Source organism: Camelus dromedarius, chromosome 1 (assembly GCF_036321535.1).
Source record: "Camelus dromedarius isolate mCamDro1 chromosome 1, mCamDro1.pat, whole genome shotgun sequence".
Lineage (NCBI taxonomy): Eukaryota > Metazoa > Chordata > Mammalia > Artiodactyla > Camelidae > Camelus > Camelus dromedarius.
The window spans coordinates 14,025,587-14,043,775 of record NC_087436.1 but is presented as its reverse complement, the minus strand read 5'-3'; the positions used below and the strand labels follow the sequence as shown (position 1 = coordinate 14,043,775).

Below are 18,189 nucleotides of genomic sequence, written 5' to 3'. Positions count from 1 at the left end.
AAGCCCCCCCAGACAGTAAGGTTCCACTGTCCAGCGTCCTCTGCAGAGGCTGGAGCGTGCGTGTGCGCGACGAAACGTGAGGGAAACCCCATTCGATGATCTTCCTGGGCTTTACAAAGTGCCAGGACATCCCACCAGTTCCCAGAAATCAAGTATTAATAGGATTGAGGTTGGCTGCTTCCCTCTACGTAAGTCCCCTTTACATTCGAGATGCAGGTTAGATTAACTGGAAAGGCACTTCCCTCTTATTTTGTTTCACAGGTACCTTTGGGAAGAGCATGAAATTTATGCTCAGAGTGAATAGAAAAGAACTGAGGCTTTTGGAGAATTCCTAGGTCAAGGCTAGCATTTGAACCTTTTCCTGGTCCGTGCATGCAGTCATTCCAGCTGCGGCGTTGCCGGGGCTGAGGCTTGAACGTGAGATCCTCAGTCCCCAGCCTGTCATCTTTGTGTCTCTTTATGGGGGGAGGGGCTGTCTGACACAGTTATTAAACCTGGCAGCTGCGTTGGCGGCACCGAGGCGCATTTTGAGTGAGCCTGCAGAAAATGAGGGGCTTTTAGCTGGGAGCCTGCTTGTCACTTCTCGCTGCCTGAAAGGCGGCTCTCAGGGCGCTTTCCCTTGCTTCTAATTGCCAGTGGCCGAGGACAGTGTGCGCACTTAATGAAAACAACTGGAAACGTGAGTATCCGTGGCTCGGCGCAGCCTGTGTGTTAGGAGCTGGGCTCATAGGGCTTCCAGCCTGGTTGCGGGGACGCAGAGGCAGCGAGAGGAAAGGCCGGCGCGCGGGGGATCCGGCTACGCGAGGGCCTCGCGACGCGCGTCGCCACGCCTTGTCTGTGGGTGGTGCGCCCTGGCGCGGCGACAGGGGGCTTGAGCGCCCGGCTTCTAGCGCACGCCTCGGGATCTCGTCCTATGGTTTGGAGGCGGACGCACAAAGAAAAGACGCTGGGCCTAGGCAGCCGGTGTAGACAGTCCTGTCCAGTCCCCAAATACTTGGGTCTTTTTTGAGAAAGGGGAAAAACTGCATTTTACGGTTGGCTCAAAGCAATGAGATTAGGCCAGTGTTTTCCCGCCAGGGAGGACCTTTGTGCGCTGGCACTGACCACCGCGATCAGTCCTGCAGGGACCTGGGCGCAGCGGCGCCCCCGGAAGCATCGGGCGCAGCAGGGTCTCGGCTCTCGAAGGCGGCGGGTCCGGATTCCTTTGGGATTTCAGAGCCTTTTGGGCCCCAAACTCTCCTCTCGCCGAGCCCCGAGCTCGCTCCTTCCGTTTGCCTCCCCACACTTTGTGTTCTAACACGGCAGACATTTTATGAAGACCATAAGTAAAGCGAAGAGACCTCAATGCCCTCCTTTCTCCCCGAAGTATGGATGTGAAGGGATGTGGTTTTATTCTCACTATCGATCGCTTAGAGGGAATCTTGAAGGTCAGCTTCAGTTTTATATTTATTTCTGGACAAGGTTTCCAAGTTTACAAAGGTGGCATCCTGCCAGGGCCTCTCCGTGGTTTATATACTTTTAAAAGAACCTTGACTTTCCCCTAGGGGTTCCTAGGGGAGGCTAACAGCGTCAGTTGGCTCTGGAATATCTTGTTCAGTGTTTCTTGTGCATTTCCACGTCGATCTGTTTCGTGCCCGAATGTGTGATACTGAGAAGTAGCATCTAAAGCCTAACACCACACCCCCCTCAACCCCGTTCCCGCCCGCCCTCCGGGCCAGGCTGGATTTCTTGAGGACCTGTAGGGTGTTCAGAGTCAGGGGCTGATGGCCATGGAAGGCTTCACCTTCCCCAGGGACCAACAAAGCCAGGACTCAGGCGATATTGGTGTGTGGGCAGTCAACTATGGGCAAGCTGCTTAAACTTTCCAGGCCTCAGTTTCCTAATCTATAAAATGGGCATGCCAAAGTAATATCTTATAAAGATGTGCTAAAATGTGTGCTGGTTTTCCAATGCCATTGCCCACTAAGCAGCTTTTCTGTTATAACCTGAGAGCTGAGGATTATCTTAACGAAAACAAAAAGGAAAGAAAGGAAAAGTCTGTAAAATGGGGGAAAAAAATAAATAACCCTCAGAAAAGCTGTTGTCAAATTAGCTTGGAAATTCCCTAAAAACAGACTAGCCTATTGGCTATAAATTAGTTAATTTATAGGTAAAGAACTGAAAGTGTTACAGACATGCTTGTGGCCCCTTTAATTTTGCATATCGGGTTATGGCCCTGGAGGAAGATTGATGTCCCTTTAATGAGGAAATGAGGCTTGATATTCATTGCTTTAATTTGCCCCGAAACTTGATTTTCCATCCTGGACTGTGGTTTCTCAGGTTTCTGCAAATGAGTCCCTTGTTAACAAAAACCAGATGATGATTAAGAAAAAAAAAAAAAAAAAAGCATTGTGAAAAGACATTAATGTGATTCTGAGGTGTTAAATATACAAGGAACCGGAAATAAATACCTCGACTGAATTCTACTCTAGTAAAATAATGGTTAGGGTATTGTTTCTAATTTTGTGCATTGTACTTTAAAAAGAATGTGGAAAAACTGGAGGAGGGGTTCAGAATGGAGCAGCCAAAATAACTTAATGGAGCAGAAAGAGAAGCTTAAAAAAGAAAGAAAGAAAGAAAGAAAACCCTGAGGCTGAGTGAGGCACTGAAAAGAATAGAGTATGAGAAAACAAGGTTTTCATAGAACAAAATGAAGTACTTCTAAAATGGTGAAAGAATAAAATGTACCACTGAGGAGCTTCAAAAAGAGAAAAATTTACCACCTGCCCTTCATGGTCTAGCCCCAGCTCTTTGTAAACCTGATTGCATGTTCTTATCACCTGGGGACTTCAAAACTCTTCTGAGGCCCATATTCTAACTTAACAGGTCTGAATGTGAGTGTGGATATTTTGTCTGAGCTCCCTTGGTGAAACATTAGGTAGGGAAACATTGGTCATGCCTAAAAGGGCAGAGTGCATGGCTGCAGGGTCCAGCAGGGAGCAGAGATGCCAAGGAGAGCCAGGGGCTGATGGGGCTCTCGGAGGGAAAGCATTTTGATCCACTTGTGCATGTCAGCCAGCTTTGCCAGATCTTCTGCTTTATCAAAGATTTCTGGAAATCCAGTTATTTATCTGTTAATACAAAATACTCAGATCTCTAAGGTTGCAACTAAGTAAGAGTAAAACATTCAAAAATATATTGTGCCTGCAGGGGATGGGGGTCTAACTCAGTGGTAGAGCGCATGCTTAGCATGCAGGAGGTCCTGAGTTCAATCCCCAGTACCTCCATTAGAATAAATAAATTAATGAACTTAATTCCGCCCCCCCTTAAAAGTATACTATGCTGGCCAAACAAAACATATCTGAAGCTGGAAATGGGATTTTCCATAATGACTGTACCACTTTATATTCCCACCAAAGGTTCCCTTTTCTCCACATCCTCATCAACATTTATTATTTCTTGTCTTTTTGAAGATAGCCATTCTGACAGATGTGAGGTGATATCTCACTGTGGTTTTGATTTGCATTTCTCTGATAATTAATGATGTTGAGCACTTTTCATGTGCCTGTTGGCCATCTGTATGTGTTCTTTGGAAAAATGTCTACTCAAGTCTTCTGCACATTTTTTAATTAGGTTGTTTGTTTTTTCAATATTGAGTTATTAGAGTTCTTCATATATTTTGGATATCAGCCCCTTATCGAAGATAGAGTTTGCAAATATCTTCTCCCATTCAATAGGTTGCCTTTTCATTTGTTGGTGGTTTCCTTTGTTGTGGAAAAGCTTTTTTAGATGATGTAGTCCCATTTTTTAAAACTTTTGTTTCCCTTTTCTGAGGAGATATTCCCCCCCCCCCCAAAATAGTGCTAAGACTAATGTCCAAGGGTGCCCATGTTTTCTTCTTAGAGTTTTATGGTTTCAGGTCTTACATTTAAATCTTTAATCCATTTTGTGTTTCTTTGTGTACACAATGTAAGACAGTGGTCCAGTTTCATCCTTTTGCATGTAGCTGTCTGGTTTTCCCAACACCATTTATTGAAGAAACTGTCTTTTCCCCATTGTAGATTCTTCTTAAGATTGCTTTGGCTATTTGGGGGCTTTTGTGTTTCCCAAATTTGAGGATTATTAGTTCTATTTCTGTGAAAAATGCCACTGGTATTTTCATAAGCATTGCATTGAGTTTGGCGATTGCTTTGGATAGTGTGGACATTTTAACAATATTGATTCTTCCAATCCATGAGCATGGGGTGTCTTTTTATTTATTTGTGTCTTCTTCAATTTCTCTCTTCACTGTCTTGTATTTTCCAGAGTACAGATCTTTCACCTCCTTGGTTAGAATTATTCCTAGGTATTTTGTTCTTTTTGATGTAATTGTAAATGGGGTTTGTTTCATCTCTCTTTCTGATTGTTCATTATTAGTGTATAGAAATGTGACAGATTTCTGTATACTAATTTTGTATCCTGCAACTTTACTGAATTAATTTATTAGTTCTTTATTAGTCTTTGGGGTTTTCTATATATAGTATCATGTCACCTACAAATAGTGACAGTTTTACTTCTTCCTTTACAATTTGGATATCTTTTATTTCTTTTTTCTTGCCTAATTGCTCTGGCTAGGACTTGCAATACCATGTTAAATAGAAGTAGCAAGAGTGAGAGTTGTTGTCTTCTTCCTGATCTTAGAGGAAAAACTTTCAGCTTTTCACCATTGAATATGATGTTAGCTGTGGGTTTGTCACATATGACCTTTATCATGTTGATTATATTTCCTTCAAAACCACTTTGTTGAGAGTTTTTATTATAAATGGATGTTGAATTTTGTCAAAATGCTTTTGTGAATCTGTTGATATGGTCATATGAATTTTATACTTCATTTTACTAACATGGTTTATCACATTGATTGATTTGTGAATGTTAAACCATCCTTGCATCCCTGAAGTGAATCCCACTTGATCATGGTGTATGATCCTTTCAATGTATTGTTGAATTCAGTTTGCTAATATTTTGGTGAAGATTTTTGCATCTGTGTCCATCAGGGATGTTGGCTTGTAATCTTCCTTTTTGTGGTGCTTTTGGTTTTGGTATCAGGGTAATGCTGGCTTCATCAAATGAATTTGAAAGTGTTTCTTCATGTTCAATCTTTTGGAATAATTTGAGAAGGAAAGGTATTAACTCTGCTTTAAATATTTGATAAAATTGACTTGTGAGCCATCAGAACCTGGACTTTTGGGGAGGGTTTTTTTTATTACTGATTTAGTTTTCTTCCTAGTAATCAGTTTGTTCAGATTTTCCATTTCTTCATGATTCAGTCTTGGAAGATTGTAAACTAGGCATTTATTCATTTCTTCTAGGTTGTCTAATTCACTGGTGTATAATTGTTCATAATATTCTCTTGTGATCTTTTGTATTTCTGTGGTGTCATTTGTAATTTCTTCTCTTTCATTCCTGATTTTATTTATTTGGGCTTTCTTTATTTCTTGATGAGTATGGCCAAAGATTTGTAGATTTTGTTTATCTTTTCAAAGAACCAACTCTTAGTTTTATTGACCTTTTTATTGTTTTTTAGTCTCTATTTCATTTATTTTTAACCTGTTCTTTATTGTCCTCCCTTCTACTAACTTTGAGCTTTACTTGTTCTTTTTCTAGTTCCCTTAAATGTAAATCCAGATGGTTTATTTGAGATTTTTTCGTTTTTTGAGGTAAGCCTTTATTGCTATGAAATTCCATCTTAGAATGACTTTTGCTGTATCCCATAGATTTTTGGAAAGTTTTGTTTAAGGCTAATATTTCCTTATTGATTTTCTGTCTGGATAATCTATATATAGAAGTAAGTAGGGTATTAAATGTCTCCTACTATTATTGTATTGCTGTCCATTTTCCCCTTTATTTCTGTTTATATTTGTTTTATATATTTAGGTGCTCCTGTGTTGTGTGCTGGCAACTCTGACCCTGGAGAGGGCTCCGGCAGTTCCTCACCCATTTGGATTTCCTACCTATATAGTCCAGGTGCCCTTTAAACTGGCATTTTTTCACTGTGTCCCAGAATTGCACTTGGGACCCTCAGTAATATCCCTCCCTATTTCAAGTTTTTGGGTCAGGGGTGTAGCACCCATGGATACCATGTCTCTGTCTTTTTTACCCATTTCTGTATGGTTCTTCTATGTGCAGAAGCTGTTCAGTCAGCCCTCAGGTCTTTTTCAAGGGTAATTGATCTATATGTAGGTGTAGGTTCAGTATGTCTGTGGGAGGAGATGAACTCAAGGTCTTCCTATGCTGCCATCTTGCTCAAGTTCTTTTTTTATGCTCTTTTTAACTCAAAGAAACATTTCTTGGCCTCCTTCTCTCTGAAGGATCATGTCTTCCTGGCTGAGTGCCTACTCTTTGACAGATCTCTCTGGATTATTTGAATGAAGCAATATTACCTAGTTCCCTAGCCTTCCCTTGACTGTAAGTAAAGGAGGCTGGCCATGGAGATTGGAATAGCGACTATGACACCCTAAGGTAAGAGGGAGGCAAACCTGCTCCTCCCCAGCATCTACCACTCAGAGCCTTGTGGTTCCCCATGCTGATCGTGGAGATAAGATGAATGGGGATTGGGAAGCTTGATCTTTCTATGGGAGGCCTGGGAACTGTCCTGAAGCTGCCTTCTGTTGTCTCTTGGGTTGGAGGGGAGTGGGTACCATACACTGTCCATGCATATAAGCAGCACTGATGTTGAAACATGATTTCAAAAATTCCAAGTTCGTACATCTCTTAAATTTCCCTGTTGCTGCACAAGCAATGGAAGAAAACTATGTCTCTATTAGAAAAGAGGAGGCATTTAACACCACTTTTTACAGATAAGAACTTTTCCAGAAGTAGAAAAAATTTTAGGAGACCTCAAAGTGTGACTCAGCTGGATTTGCCCTGCCTCTTCCCTCTGGATTAGGGCTGCTGTTATTTTTGTTTGGATGTTGGGGTCAGGTGAAGTAACAGGAAGGCAGAACACCAGCCAATGTCTGGCTGTACCTCGTTGTGTAGTGCTGAGACCAGGGTGGTACCTGCCTTCCCAGTGATGAGGTGGCCTTCCAGGCTGACACAGAGGACTGTGTGTGCAAGGTGGCAGAGACTCAGCACAGAGATGACCACTTCCCCCATGGCAATGAGCAGAAGTCAGATTTGTTCAAAAGAGCTTTGTTAAGTGACATAGCACTGTAAGTAAATGAAATCAGCATTCTTTTTTTTTTTTATTGAAGTATAGTCTGTTATAATGTGTCAATTTCTCTTGTACAGCATAATGTCCCAGTCATGCATATATATATATATATATACATATATTTGTTTTCGTAAAAGATTATAATAAGATATTGAATATAGTTTCCTGTGCTATACAGAAGAAATTTGTTTTTAATCTATTTTTATATATAGTGGTTGACATTTGCAAATCTCAAACTACCAGCTTTATTCCTTCCCACCCCCTTTCCCTGGTAACCATAAAATTATTTATTATGTCTGTGAATCTGTTTCTTTTGTAGATGAGTTTCATCAGTGTTCTCTTTTTTCTTGTTAGATTCCACATATGAGTGATATCATATGGTATTCTTCTTTCTCTTTCTGGCTTATTTCACTTAGAATGACAGTCTCCAGGACGATCCATGTTGCCTCAAATGGCATTATTTTATTCTTCTTTATGGCTGAGTAATATTCCATTATATAAATATACCACAACGTCTTTATCTAGTCATCTGTCAATGAACGTTTATGTTGCTTCCATGTCTTGGTTATTGTAAATAGTGCTGCTATGAACATTGAGGTGCATGTATCTTTTCGAATTAGAGTTTCCTCTGGATATATGCCCATAAGTGGGGAAATCAGCAATTTTTAGCAGCTGCTATTTTTGCTTCCCATAGGCCCTGGGTCGGCAGGCAAAACCAGAGTGGTTGAACAGGTATCAGGCTCCCCTCTATTGGCTATGAAAGGCCTCCCAAAGCCATGGCCATGCTGTCTTTAGTCCTTTTGCTAGCCCCTCCATTCTCCAGTCAAAAAAGCAGCACCTGTGATCAAAGATTTCACTATCAAGAAGGGAAGGAGAGTTTTGAAGTTAGAATGCGGAAAACCGCTTGGAGCAATGGGAACAAAATAGGATCCAGGAGTTTGGTGGAATTCTGGTTGCCAAAACCCAGAAATATGTTTCTTGAAGGAGCAAAAGCCACATCAGCCCCAATTGAGCTGCCGAGTCCTCAGGCTGGCGTGAAGATGCTCTGCCCTGGTATAATCTTCCTCTCTCCTAACAACTGCGTGAAACAAATGATTGATTCTCCCACTGGAATCCTAGATGAACACATTCCACCCCACCAGCCTCTGCCACTAGCTTCGAAGGATCAGGATGTAAGGTGGGGGCGCTGTGGGGTGCCACTGAGGGTCTGACTTCAAACCACCGTGCAGCCTCAGGACTGTGGCCCAGGAATGGGCTGTATACAAGACTGCTCCCACCCCTGCTCCTTTTAGTCCTGGGACCAACTTGCAAAGTGCACATACTTTGGAATCAGCCTTCCTTTATGTCTGTCCTTCCAGCCATTGCCCAGGCTGATTGTTAAGTATACCAATCATCGCCTCCCCTCCAGCGCCTGAAACAGCAAGTTCCGCCCCTTTCTGGCTTGATAATGACAGGTTGCCTGTGGAGCATCCTGGCCCATGTGCTGTCGACCAGGGTTACACAAGCAGCTTGTATTTTTCCTTGAAGTAGATGATCCGGTTTCCTCTCCATTCTAGAACCTTCCTGTTGGCTCTTTTTAGTAAATTCACTCTTAACAGAAGATCTATTTAAGTGCATCCAGGGACAGAGAGAAGGTAAAACTCCTTCAGTCAGTCCACTTTTTTTGAACTTCTTCATGATGGAGGTGGGAAAATTGATTAAGGGGAAATTTCATACTTTTGGCTGAAATGCAGATATATAGGTATGACTGTTCAATTCATCTCTGTCTTGCACAAAGATTCTTATATGAGAGTCATAAGAATATTAGTACAGTTCAATTATGCAGTGCCATAAGCTTTAATTGAATTTAAAGAAAAACAGCAATTCCATTGGAAATTTTATTTTATTTTAAAGTAAATTATTCTCTAAGCCAGAAAGGAAGAAAAATGCCATATGATATCACTTATGGGTGGAATCTAAAGAAAAGGACACAAATGAACTACTTTTATTTATAACTTAGATGATTGATTTCTTAAATATGTGTAAGCACATTTGACTCTCCTTTATGATTGGATTACTGCATTCTGTTGATTCTTATTTTGTGGTTGGCTTTATTTCTTTGATAACTATGCAAGTTTAAAAAGCTAAAGCTCTAAACTGATCTTAGAAACAATGAACAGTACATATATGTGCAGTATATTGTATATATGTATTTACACGCAATATAGTGCATATTAGGTAAAATTGATATAATTTTACCTAATTAAAATGTGTAATTAAAAAATATATTTTTAACTGTTAAATGTATATACGCATAAAAGTGTATAAAATGTGTTGTATACAGCTGAAATATAATAGTAGAAAAATAATAGTAGAATGAAACATGCTTGTATATTCCTCACCAGGTTAAGGCATAAAACATGATCAGACCCTTGAAGCTTGGCAGGTGCCCCTCTCCAGTGAATTCCCTGCATTCCTTCCTCCCACAGATGTCTTCCTTCTGGAATTTTGGTGTTAAACCATTCCTCGATTTTCTTTATATTCTGCCACTTACATGTGAATCAGGCTCTTCGTATTTTATTATAGAGTCTCATGACAGAGGTTACTAGCATCTAGGACCCAACAGCCAAACTTCCTGAGTTCTTATCTCACTTGTCACATGCCAGTTGTGCGACACTGGGAAAGTGATTTATCTTCTCTCTGCCTCGGTTTCCTTATCTGAGAAATCAGAGGCGTTCCCCCTTAAAGGGTTGTTGTGAGAAGTAAATACATTTAGGTTGCAAGACTTTATAACAGGACCTGATATATCATAAAAATTATGATGATGTCATTGTTTACATTAGGCTGACATCGACCTTCCTGTAGATCAGTGCTTCTCAGTTATCTGCGGTAAGGACCTTAAAAAATTTTTTTCCAATCCACTGTGGATAATTTTGTAAAATATAATAACGTGGAATAACTGAAAAATAAAATTTAAAAAACCCCAAACATATAAAATTCAAACTCCAATTTTTTATTTTGAGTCAACAGAAATAAAATTACTATGTCAAACTGCTTAAGTGTTTTTAAATGATTGCTTGCAATTGCTGCACTTACTTGTCATGAACCAGTAGCAGACAGCTGTGGACAGCCACCAGCTCACAGACACAGTCCAAGCTGCTCTGGTCCAGATTTCTGCACACTGGTTTCTGCCTCGTCCTGCAAGAGGCCCATTCCTTTTTCAGGAAGCAAAGTTTGGGAGTCTTTTGTCGGGTGGTCCTCAGAATGTTGTTTATTTTATAGCTGCCCTTCACTTGCTAGAAATAAAAATGACTTTAAAATAAACATACTTAATAAGTGCTGATTATCACCAAAAAAGTAGATTATTCTCATCATTATATAGTGGTAAGCCAAAAAGTAAATTATCTTTCTAATGTATAGTTTTATATATATTGGGCAACCAAAACGCAGAAAATTTTAAATTAAATCTATGAAATAATTACTCCACTAAATGTGAAAAAATAACAAAGCACATGGCAATTTTAAAAACTAGTTCCTACTATCATGTTTAAAAGAAAGGTTTACAAGCACAAAATCAGATAAAAAATATCACAAAGAAAGTGTTAGGTGGAGTGCCAGACTGACTAATCAAATGTGAGAAGTGATACAGTCTGTTCCATGCCAGGGCTGGAGGGGGGACGTTGATGCCTGTGGGTATAATCCGGTGCCCTGTGATGGCTCCAGTGCCTTTAGCAATGGTCTAGAAAGGTAAGCAGAGAAGGTGGAGGTATTTTTCACCTAAAGGCAAACAGCTTAAGCAGTGGCTCAAAAGGCATGGATTTGGCAACTCACTTTTGGCGGGGGTTGGGGGGGTCGGAATTAGGTTTACTTATTTATTTTTATTTTTTTTATTTAATGGAGGTACTGGGGATTGAACCCAGGACCTCATGCACGCTAAGCATGTGCTCTACCACTGAGCTATACCCTCCCCACTGACAACTCACTTTTGATGATTAATGGAGAGGAAGAAAGAGGCTTTTTCTCTGGAGGTAGGTGATTGGGGTTTGTATCCCAAAGGTGTGCAAACTTGAGAATTTGCACAACACCCAGAGTCTCAGTTTCTTCATCTGTGAGTGGGGACAATCATTGCACTATTGTAAGGAATAAAGAGAATTGATGTAAAGGGTCCAGATGGTTCGTGCACCCAGATGGTTAACTCATGCTATGTATTTGCAAGAAAGATGTAATATGTGACTCAATCCAATTTCCATATCAGAATGAAGACTTTGAACTTGTTCCCAAGACAATATGGAGCCACTGTAGAATCTTTAGGAAAAGAAAGCTTTCTTGTACCACATACATAGAAGGCCCACTGAATTTTTACAAATTCCTGTAGGACCATTTGAATCTCTACTTGGATTTTTTTTCCCCTCTTTTTTGTGTTTGTAATTCAAACCCTAATACTTGAACAAGTTAATCAGAGTTTAAATGTACTCCTCTAAATATATGAGAAGTCTCCTCCCAAGATGGCTTGTCAGTAAACTGTGTGATCTATGGTCACCATCGTATTGGCCTCCAGACTTTCTGGAGAAGTAATAGTAGCTTGGAATTTAATGATGTGAAAAGCTGTGACTGCCAGTTACTTCTATAATAAATGAGCCTCATGAAAATTCAATACTTAAACATTTTTACTAGTGGGGAGAGTATAGCTCAAGTGGTAGAGCGCATGCTTAGCATGCACAAGGTCCTGGGTTCAATCCCCAGTGCCTCCCCTAAAAATAAATAAACCTAATTGCTTCCTCCCCACAACATAAAAAAAATTAAAAATAATATAATAATAAATAAAATTTTTTGAAAAATTTTAATTAAATATATAGGATTCCCTAATTTCCACTAGTATTTTATTCTTCTTGGACACTTCCCGACAAGCCTTTATTTTTAGCTCTTTTAAGTAAGTTACAATTTTACTATGCTTTTCGTTGGGCAATAAGGAATATGTTTCAATAGAGTAATATCTCTATTTTACAACTTTCCACAATTGTTTGGTGCAATTTTTAGAATATAAGTCAGTTGCAGTCTTCACACTGGTTTTGAAAGAGGTTTTATAACCCCTCTGAGCAAATGTTTCTTTGAAATTTTTTCCCTACTCCTCTCCTCCCTCCTGTCCTTAATTCTTTTGAGTTCGTCTTTGTTACACATAATCTTGATGCAAAATAAACTGTGTTATCTGACACTTTCCCTTCACCAAGTTACTATGAATAAGCATTTCTGAGCTAATCCAGCAAAAACCACTGATCTCATTAGCTTCCCCAGAGGAAAACAAATCAGTCTTCCGAGGTAGCATTAGGATTTTTAGAAGATGATTATTTTCCAGGCTTTATTTTTAAAGGTGGGAGGGGAGGGCTGGGGGCTAGCTCTCTGCCTCACAAACAATAAAGCCTTCCATTTCCTGTTCTTTCATTCATTTCTGTGTTTCCCCAGGAGGGAGAGGGAGACCAGGCACGGTCATCTTGCCAGTGTGAATTAACTCTTCCCTGGCCAGATTCTTTGGACATCCATTCACCGTCCATTCTGTAGTAACAAAGATTTTGTTGTACTTTGAACTAAAATAGGACCTCTGTTCTAAAAGCTTAATACAAAATTTTGAAATGAGGACTACGATCCTTCCTCTGTACAGAAGCACTGTGCAATCTAATGTTTATAACCAACCCCTACTGCTTTCACAAGCAGAGGGATGGATCAAAGAGACATCAATGCTCCATGTTAAGAAATAGCCTCCTTGGATTATTAGCACATGTGCAACAGAGCAGCCCCGTCCTTGTCCCTGCGCATGCGCGACTGCATTGCATCACAGTATTATTATCCTCGTTTTAGAAGGCCGGAGAAGTTGGATACGTTCTCCAAGGTCATCAGCTACTAAGGAGCAGACACAAGAGTTTGACTCAGACCTGCCTGTCTGACTTTCCAGGACACTACATACACTATGATGCTCAGCAGAATCCGTTGGAATATTCTGTTCTCCAGGTTGGGTTTCATTAGAGCTCTCTAATTAGTGAATGCTTCCCTCTCAAAGACCTCTCACAAAGAAGACCAGCACACTTGCTAGTTTTCTTTGTATCATCTAGTTCTCATAAGCCAACCACTTCAAGGCAGGTCCAACAAGCTTCCTGGATGACTGCATACTGGGCAGTATTCCAAGGTGGCAAACTATGCTTAAGAACCACTCAGAAGTGTAAGTAAAGGTAGCTGCCTGGACTACCAGCAGATAAATGCACTGTGTCCTCTGCAGCTGACTTGTTAGGGTGTGGGGAGTTGCAGCATTTCACTGGAACCTTCCATCTACTGGAAAAAAGAGATAAGGCAAGACTGGAAAAACCAAGTGCTCAAGTAAACTTGGTCAGCCTGATGGAAAAGCCTGATGATGCCTCAAGCTCCTAAATGAAATTCAAGTGCACGTTCTCTTGGCAGCCAACTTTGCCAGCTTACTCTTACTGTAGTTTTAACTCTTTATCCTGCCACTTAGATTATTGCTTGGCACACACTATATGTTAAATAAATACTTGCTTGAATGAGTGTATCCATCGGGGTTCTCCAGAGAACACAACTAATAGGGTATTTATTTGTTTGTTTACTTGTTTGTTGGAATTGGCTCATGTGATTAAGGAGGTTGGTAAATCCAGTCTATAGTGTGGGACAACAAGCAGGAAACCCAAGGAGAACCAGTGTTCCAGTTCAAAAGCCATCAGGCAGGAAGAGTTATTGCAGATGAAGTCGAAAGGCAGTCTGCTGGTGAAATCTCTTTTACTCAGGAGAGGGTCCATCGTTTTGTTCTATTCAGTCCTTCAGCTGATTGGATGAGGCCCACCCATATCATGGAGGGCAGTTAAAATGTTAATCTCATCCAAAAACACCCATTGCAGAAACACTCAGAATAATGTTTGACCAGATGTCTGGGCCCCTGTAGCCCAGTTGAGTTCACACATAAAATTAATCATCACAGTGAGTGAAGGAGTAAATGAGATACAGCAGTTTCTGGAGTGTGGCAGAGCAAGTGGGATGTCGGCCATTAGTCTCTGTCATTGTATGTTTCAGTTAAAATGACATCTTGCTAATAAGAAGGACTCTTTTTCCCATGAGGGAGCTCCAACAGACCACAGAGTTTGAAACCATGATGCCACTCTAGGGGAATCTTCCTTTGGCCGCTCATGCCCAAGTGATTAGTTACCACTGGATCAAGTGAATTAAAACGGTTGACGCATGCACCATGCTCTCCAGAACTGAGGGGTAAGATTGTTTTTGAAGTCAGAATGTCAGAATCCTAAACACATGTAAGAACCCAGCTTTTGCAAGACTTAATGGAAAAACTAAACTTTATGTACTCAAGTATACATAGCCATATTTAAGAATACTTTGTTTAGTTGATTTAATGCAGTTAGGTGATTACTGTAAATTTCTGAAATTTGCAGATTACTGATTCTCTAAAATCACAACTCATGTCATGTACTCTGGGATCAGGTTTCTAGATTTTCATATTAAAAATGTAGCATATATTCATTTTCATGTTCTTTTTCATTAAAGGTTATTATAAGATTGAATATAGTTCCCTGTGCTATACAGAAATTTATTTTTCATCTATTTTTATATATAGTGATAAACATTTACAATTCTCATACTCCCAAACTTATCCCTTCCCACTCCCTTTCCCCTGTTAACCATAAGATTGTTTACTATGTCTGCAGGTCTGTTTCTGTTTTGTAGATGAGGTCATTAGTGCCCTCTTTTTTCTTTTTTTTTTTTCAGATACCACATACAAGTGATATCATATGGTATTTTTCTTTCTCTTTCTGGCTTATTTCACTTAGAATGACAATCTCCAGGATCATCCATGTTGCCTCAAATGGCATTATTTTATTCTTTTTAATGGCTGAGTAGTATTCCATTGTATAAAAATATCATATCTTCTTTATTCAGTCATCTGTCAATGGACATTTAGGTTGCTATTGTATATAGTGCTGCTGTGAACACTGGGGTCCATGTATCTTTTCGAATCAGAGTTCTCTCCAGATGTATGCCTAACACTGGGATCGCTGGATCATATGGTAAGTCTATTTTCAGCTTTCTGAGGAATCGCCATACTGTTTTCCATAATGGCTGCACCAAACTACATTCCCACCAGCAGTGTAGGAGGGCTCCCTTTTCTCCACACTCTCTCCAGCATTTATCATTTGTGGACTTTTTAATGATGATCATTCTGAGTTGTGTGAGGTGGTACCTCACTGTAGTTTTGATTTGCATTTCTCTGATAATTAGCAATACTGAGCATTTTTTTCATGTGCCTATTGGCCATTTGTGTGTCTTCCCTGGAGAATTGCTTGTTTAGGTCTTCTGCCCATTTTTGGATTGGGTTGTGTATTTTTTCTTATTAAGTTGTATGAGCTGTTTATATATTCTGGAAATGAAACCTTTGTCAGTCACATCATTTGCAAATATTTTCTCCCATTCCGAAGGTTGTTATTTTACTTTGCTTATGGTTTCCATTCTTTGTTTCATGTTTCTAAAAATTATCTTCTTGCTGATATTTCTTTTTTTGCCGGGGGCGGGGGCTCTTAGGTTTGTTTATTTCTTTATTTTTAATGGAGGTGCTGGGGATTGAACCCAGGACCTCATGCCCGCTAGGCATGCACTCTATCACTGAGCTGTACTCTTACCCCTCTGTTGTTTCTTTTTAATTATTTCTTTTCTTTATTCAAATAAGTGATACATTAACAGAATTCAAAATTCAAAAGAAAAAAGGGTAAAAACAATGAAAAGTCTCCTTCTCACCTTGGTCCCCAGCCTCCCTAATTCCTTCCCTGGACGCAATCGATGTCCCCAGCCTCATGTATTTTTCCTGGGATTCCCTGCACATACATACATTACTGTTTACTGATCTATTTTATATTGTATCTATTGACTCCTAGTCACAGGAGATGAGAATTTCGCTTTCCCTCCTACACTCTGTGTTCTCCCTTTCCTTCCCTGCGACTTAGTCAGAGTACATGTCTTGATTAAATCATAGTTTACATTAGTAAGACTATATAAATGCTGTCACTGCTGAGCCCCATAGTTTATATACTGCATTATGTTTTACCCAGAGCTAATAAACACTTCATTTTTTCATTAGATTTTCTATGGGCCTATTGTTAACATTTTTTTCAACTGTCCAAACAGATGTGTCACATGGCCTCTGTTCTACTCCAGTTTGGACGGCTTTTTGCTTTTAATTTTGTTTTGCTTTTAATTTTGTTTTGCTTTGTTTTTCCTCCTCTCCCAGTGTGCTATTGTTTGGGGACTTACTTTTATCATTGTCCTGTGTTGAATTCTCTTTTCCTGGACCCCAGCGTCTTTTCCTTTCTTCATTTGATTCTGTTTTTCTGAAATACATCCTCCAGTAGTTTTTTTAAGATAGGGTACGTGCAAGGTGATTTTTGAGTCCCTGTATATCTGAAAATGTCTTTATTCCACCCACACACTCTATAGTTTGGCTGCATATAGAATCCCCAGCTGAAAATAATTTTTCCTAGAATTTTGAAGCCTCCTCCACTGCCTTCTCATCTCTGCCATTCCCTTTCTCTGTCTCCATCAGTGTTTTTTCTCCCTATGTATTCTGATATTTCACAGTGATTTGCCACGATCTGAGTGTCTTTTCATTAATTATTTTGCTTAGTTGGCCCTTTTTAAATATGGAAATTCATGCCTTTTACTTCTGAAAAAAAAATGCACTCTATTTTCACTTTACTAATGTTTCCCCTTTTATTTCCTCCTGTTTTCTCTCCTGGAACTCTGGTTAGCTGAACAATATACCACTTGAATTGATCTTCTAATTTTCTTACCTTTTATGCTATTGAGAACTTTGCTTTTCAAATGTTTAATTTCTAAGGTGTCACTCTGTTTTTCTAGTTTTTAAAAAAATATCTTGTCATTTCATAGACATAATAGGTTCTTTTTGGCTCTGAAGATGCACAGCGGATTTTTTAAAACCATTCTTCTACTTCCTGTATTGTTTCTGTGGCCTCTGAGTTTCTTTTCTTGATGTGTTTGTTTCAGGCTATTCTCTGATCTCTGTCCACACATAGTTAAGAGTGAGGCTGCAAAACACTCAGTTGCTGTCTTTGTGTAATTGAATTGCTGGCTTTGGCAACTGGTAGACCTCCTTTGAAGAATGATCTGGCCATGGGCCTAGCTCCCAGCTTTGGGAGCCCCCACAAGGCTGTGTTGGAAGGATTTTTCTTTAATGGGGACATTTAGTTTCTTTTAAGACTAAGAAGTCCTAAGAATACGTCTGCTTTGGGTAGATATAACTGATTTCCACCCTTCTGGGAGCATGAAAGGGAACAGATCTGGAATGCCGACCATTCAGGGCACAGACTTCACTTTAACCTCCAGCGTTCAGTTTGATGTGCTTTGACCTTCCAGGAATCTGTCTGGTGACCTCAGATTAAATTATCTTCTTGAATAATTACTTAGCTTTTTACATGACCACAAAGCTGGGTGTGTGCAGTGGCATCAGACATTTAGTAATATCAAGAATTTGGACTCTGCCGCCAGAATGTCTGGGTTGAATCTTGCTTCCACCAGTTACTAGCTGCGTGATCTCAGTCGAGTTCCCTAAGCCCTGTAGTTCGTGATTCCCTGCTAAAGGTAAACAGTACAATCCCCTGGGAGGAAAGGAGCACATTTAGATTTTATTTCTCATTAAACTGGGCTATTAATATTGTATTTTTAAAAACGGTTTCTCTTATAACGCACAACCAAGCCAATGAAAGCACAAAAGAACACAATGGCCCACGTGGCCTTTCTGCAAAGATGATACAGGGTTTTCTACTGAAGTAATTCATTGTTCACAGAATTTGGCAAAAAGAAAAGGAAAAAGTCTCAAAACAAATAGGCCGTTGAGAAATACACCATGACACGAGGATGACGCAATGGCAGATTGCAACATGGAAAGAAGTCCTGAATGACAATTTTGTGTTACAAAAGGATGGAAAGCAGTCCAACAAAATGGCAAGGAAACAGTGTTT

General features: G+C 39.9%; 1 protein-coding gene across 3 annotated transcripts in view; it reads left to right on the top strand.

The window, feature by feature from the left end:
• The window catches only part of TRIM2 (tripartite motif containing 2), a 161,841-nt gene that overhangs the window by 369 nt on the left and 143,283 nt on the right, over positions 1-18,189 (top strand). Inside the window, exon 1 of one of the 3 annotated variants that reach the window (XM_031464487.2) lies at positions 552-679. The exons of 1 other annotated variant lie outside the window; for it this stretch is intronic. In XM_031464487.2, coding sequence (XP_031320347.1) covers positions 662-679 — 18 coding nt within the window. In that variant the 5' untranslated portion in view covers positions 552-661. Of the gene's footprint in view, positions 1-551; positions 680-18,189 lie in introns of those variants that run through there. One more of the 3 variants, XM_064489333.1, reaches the window with a different exon arrangement.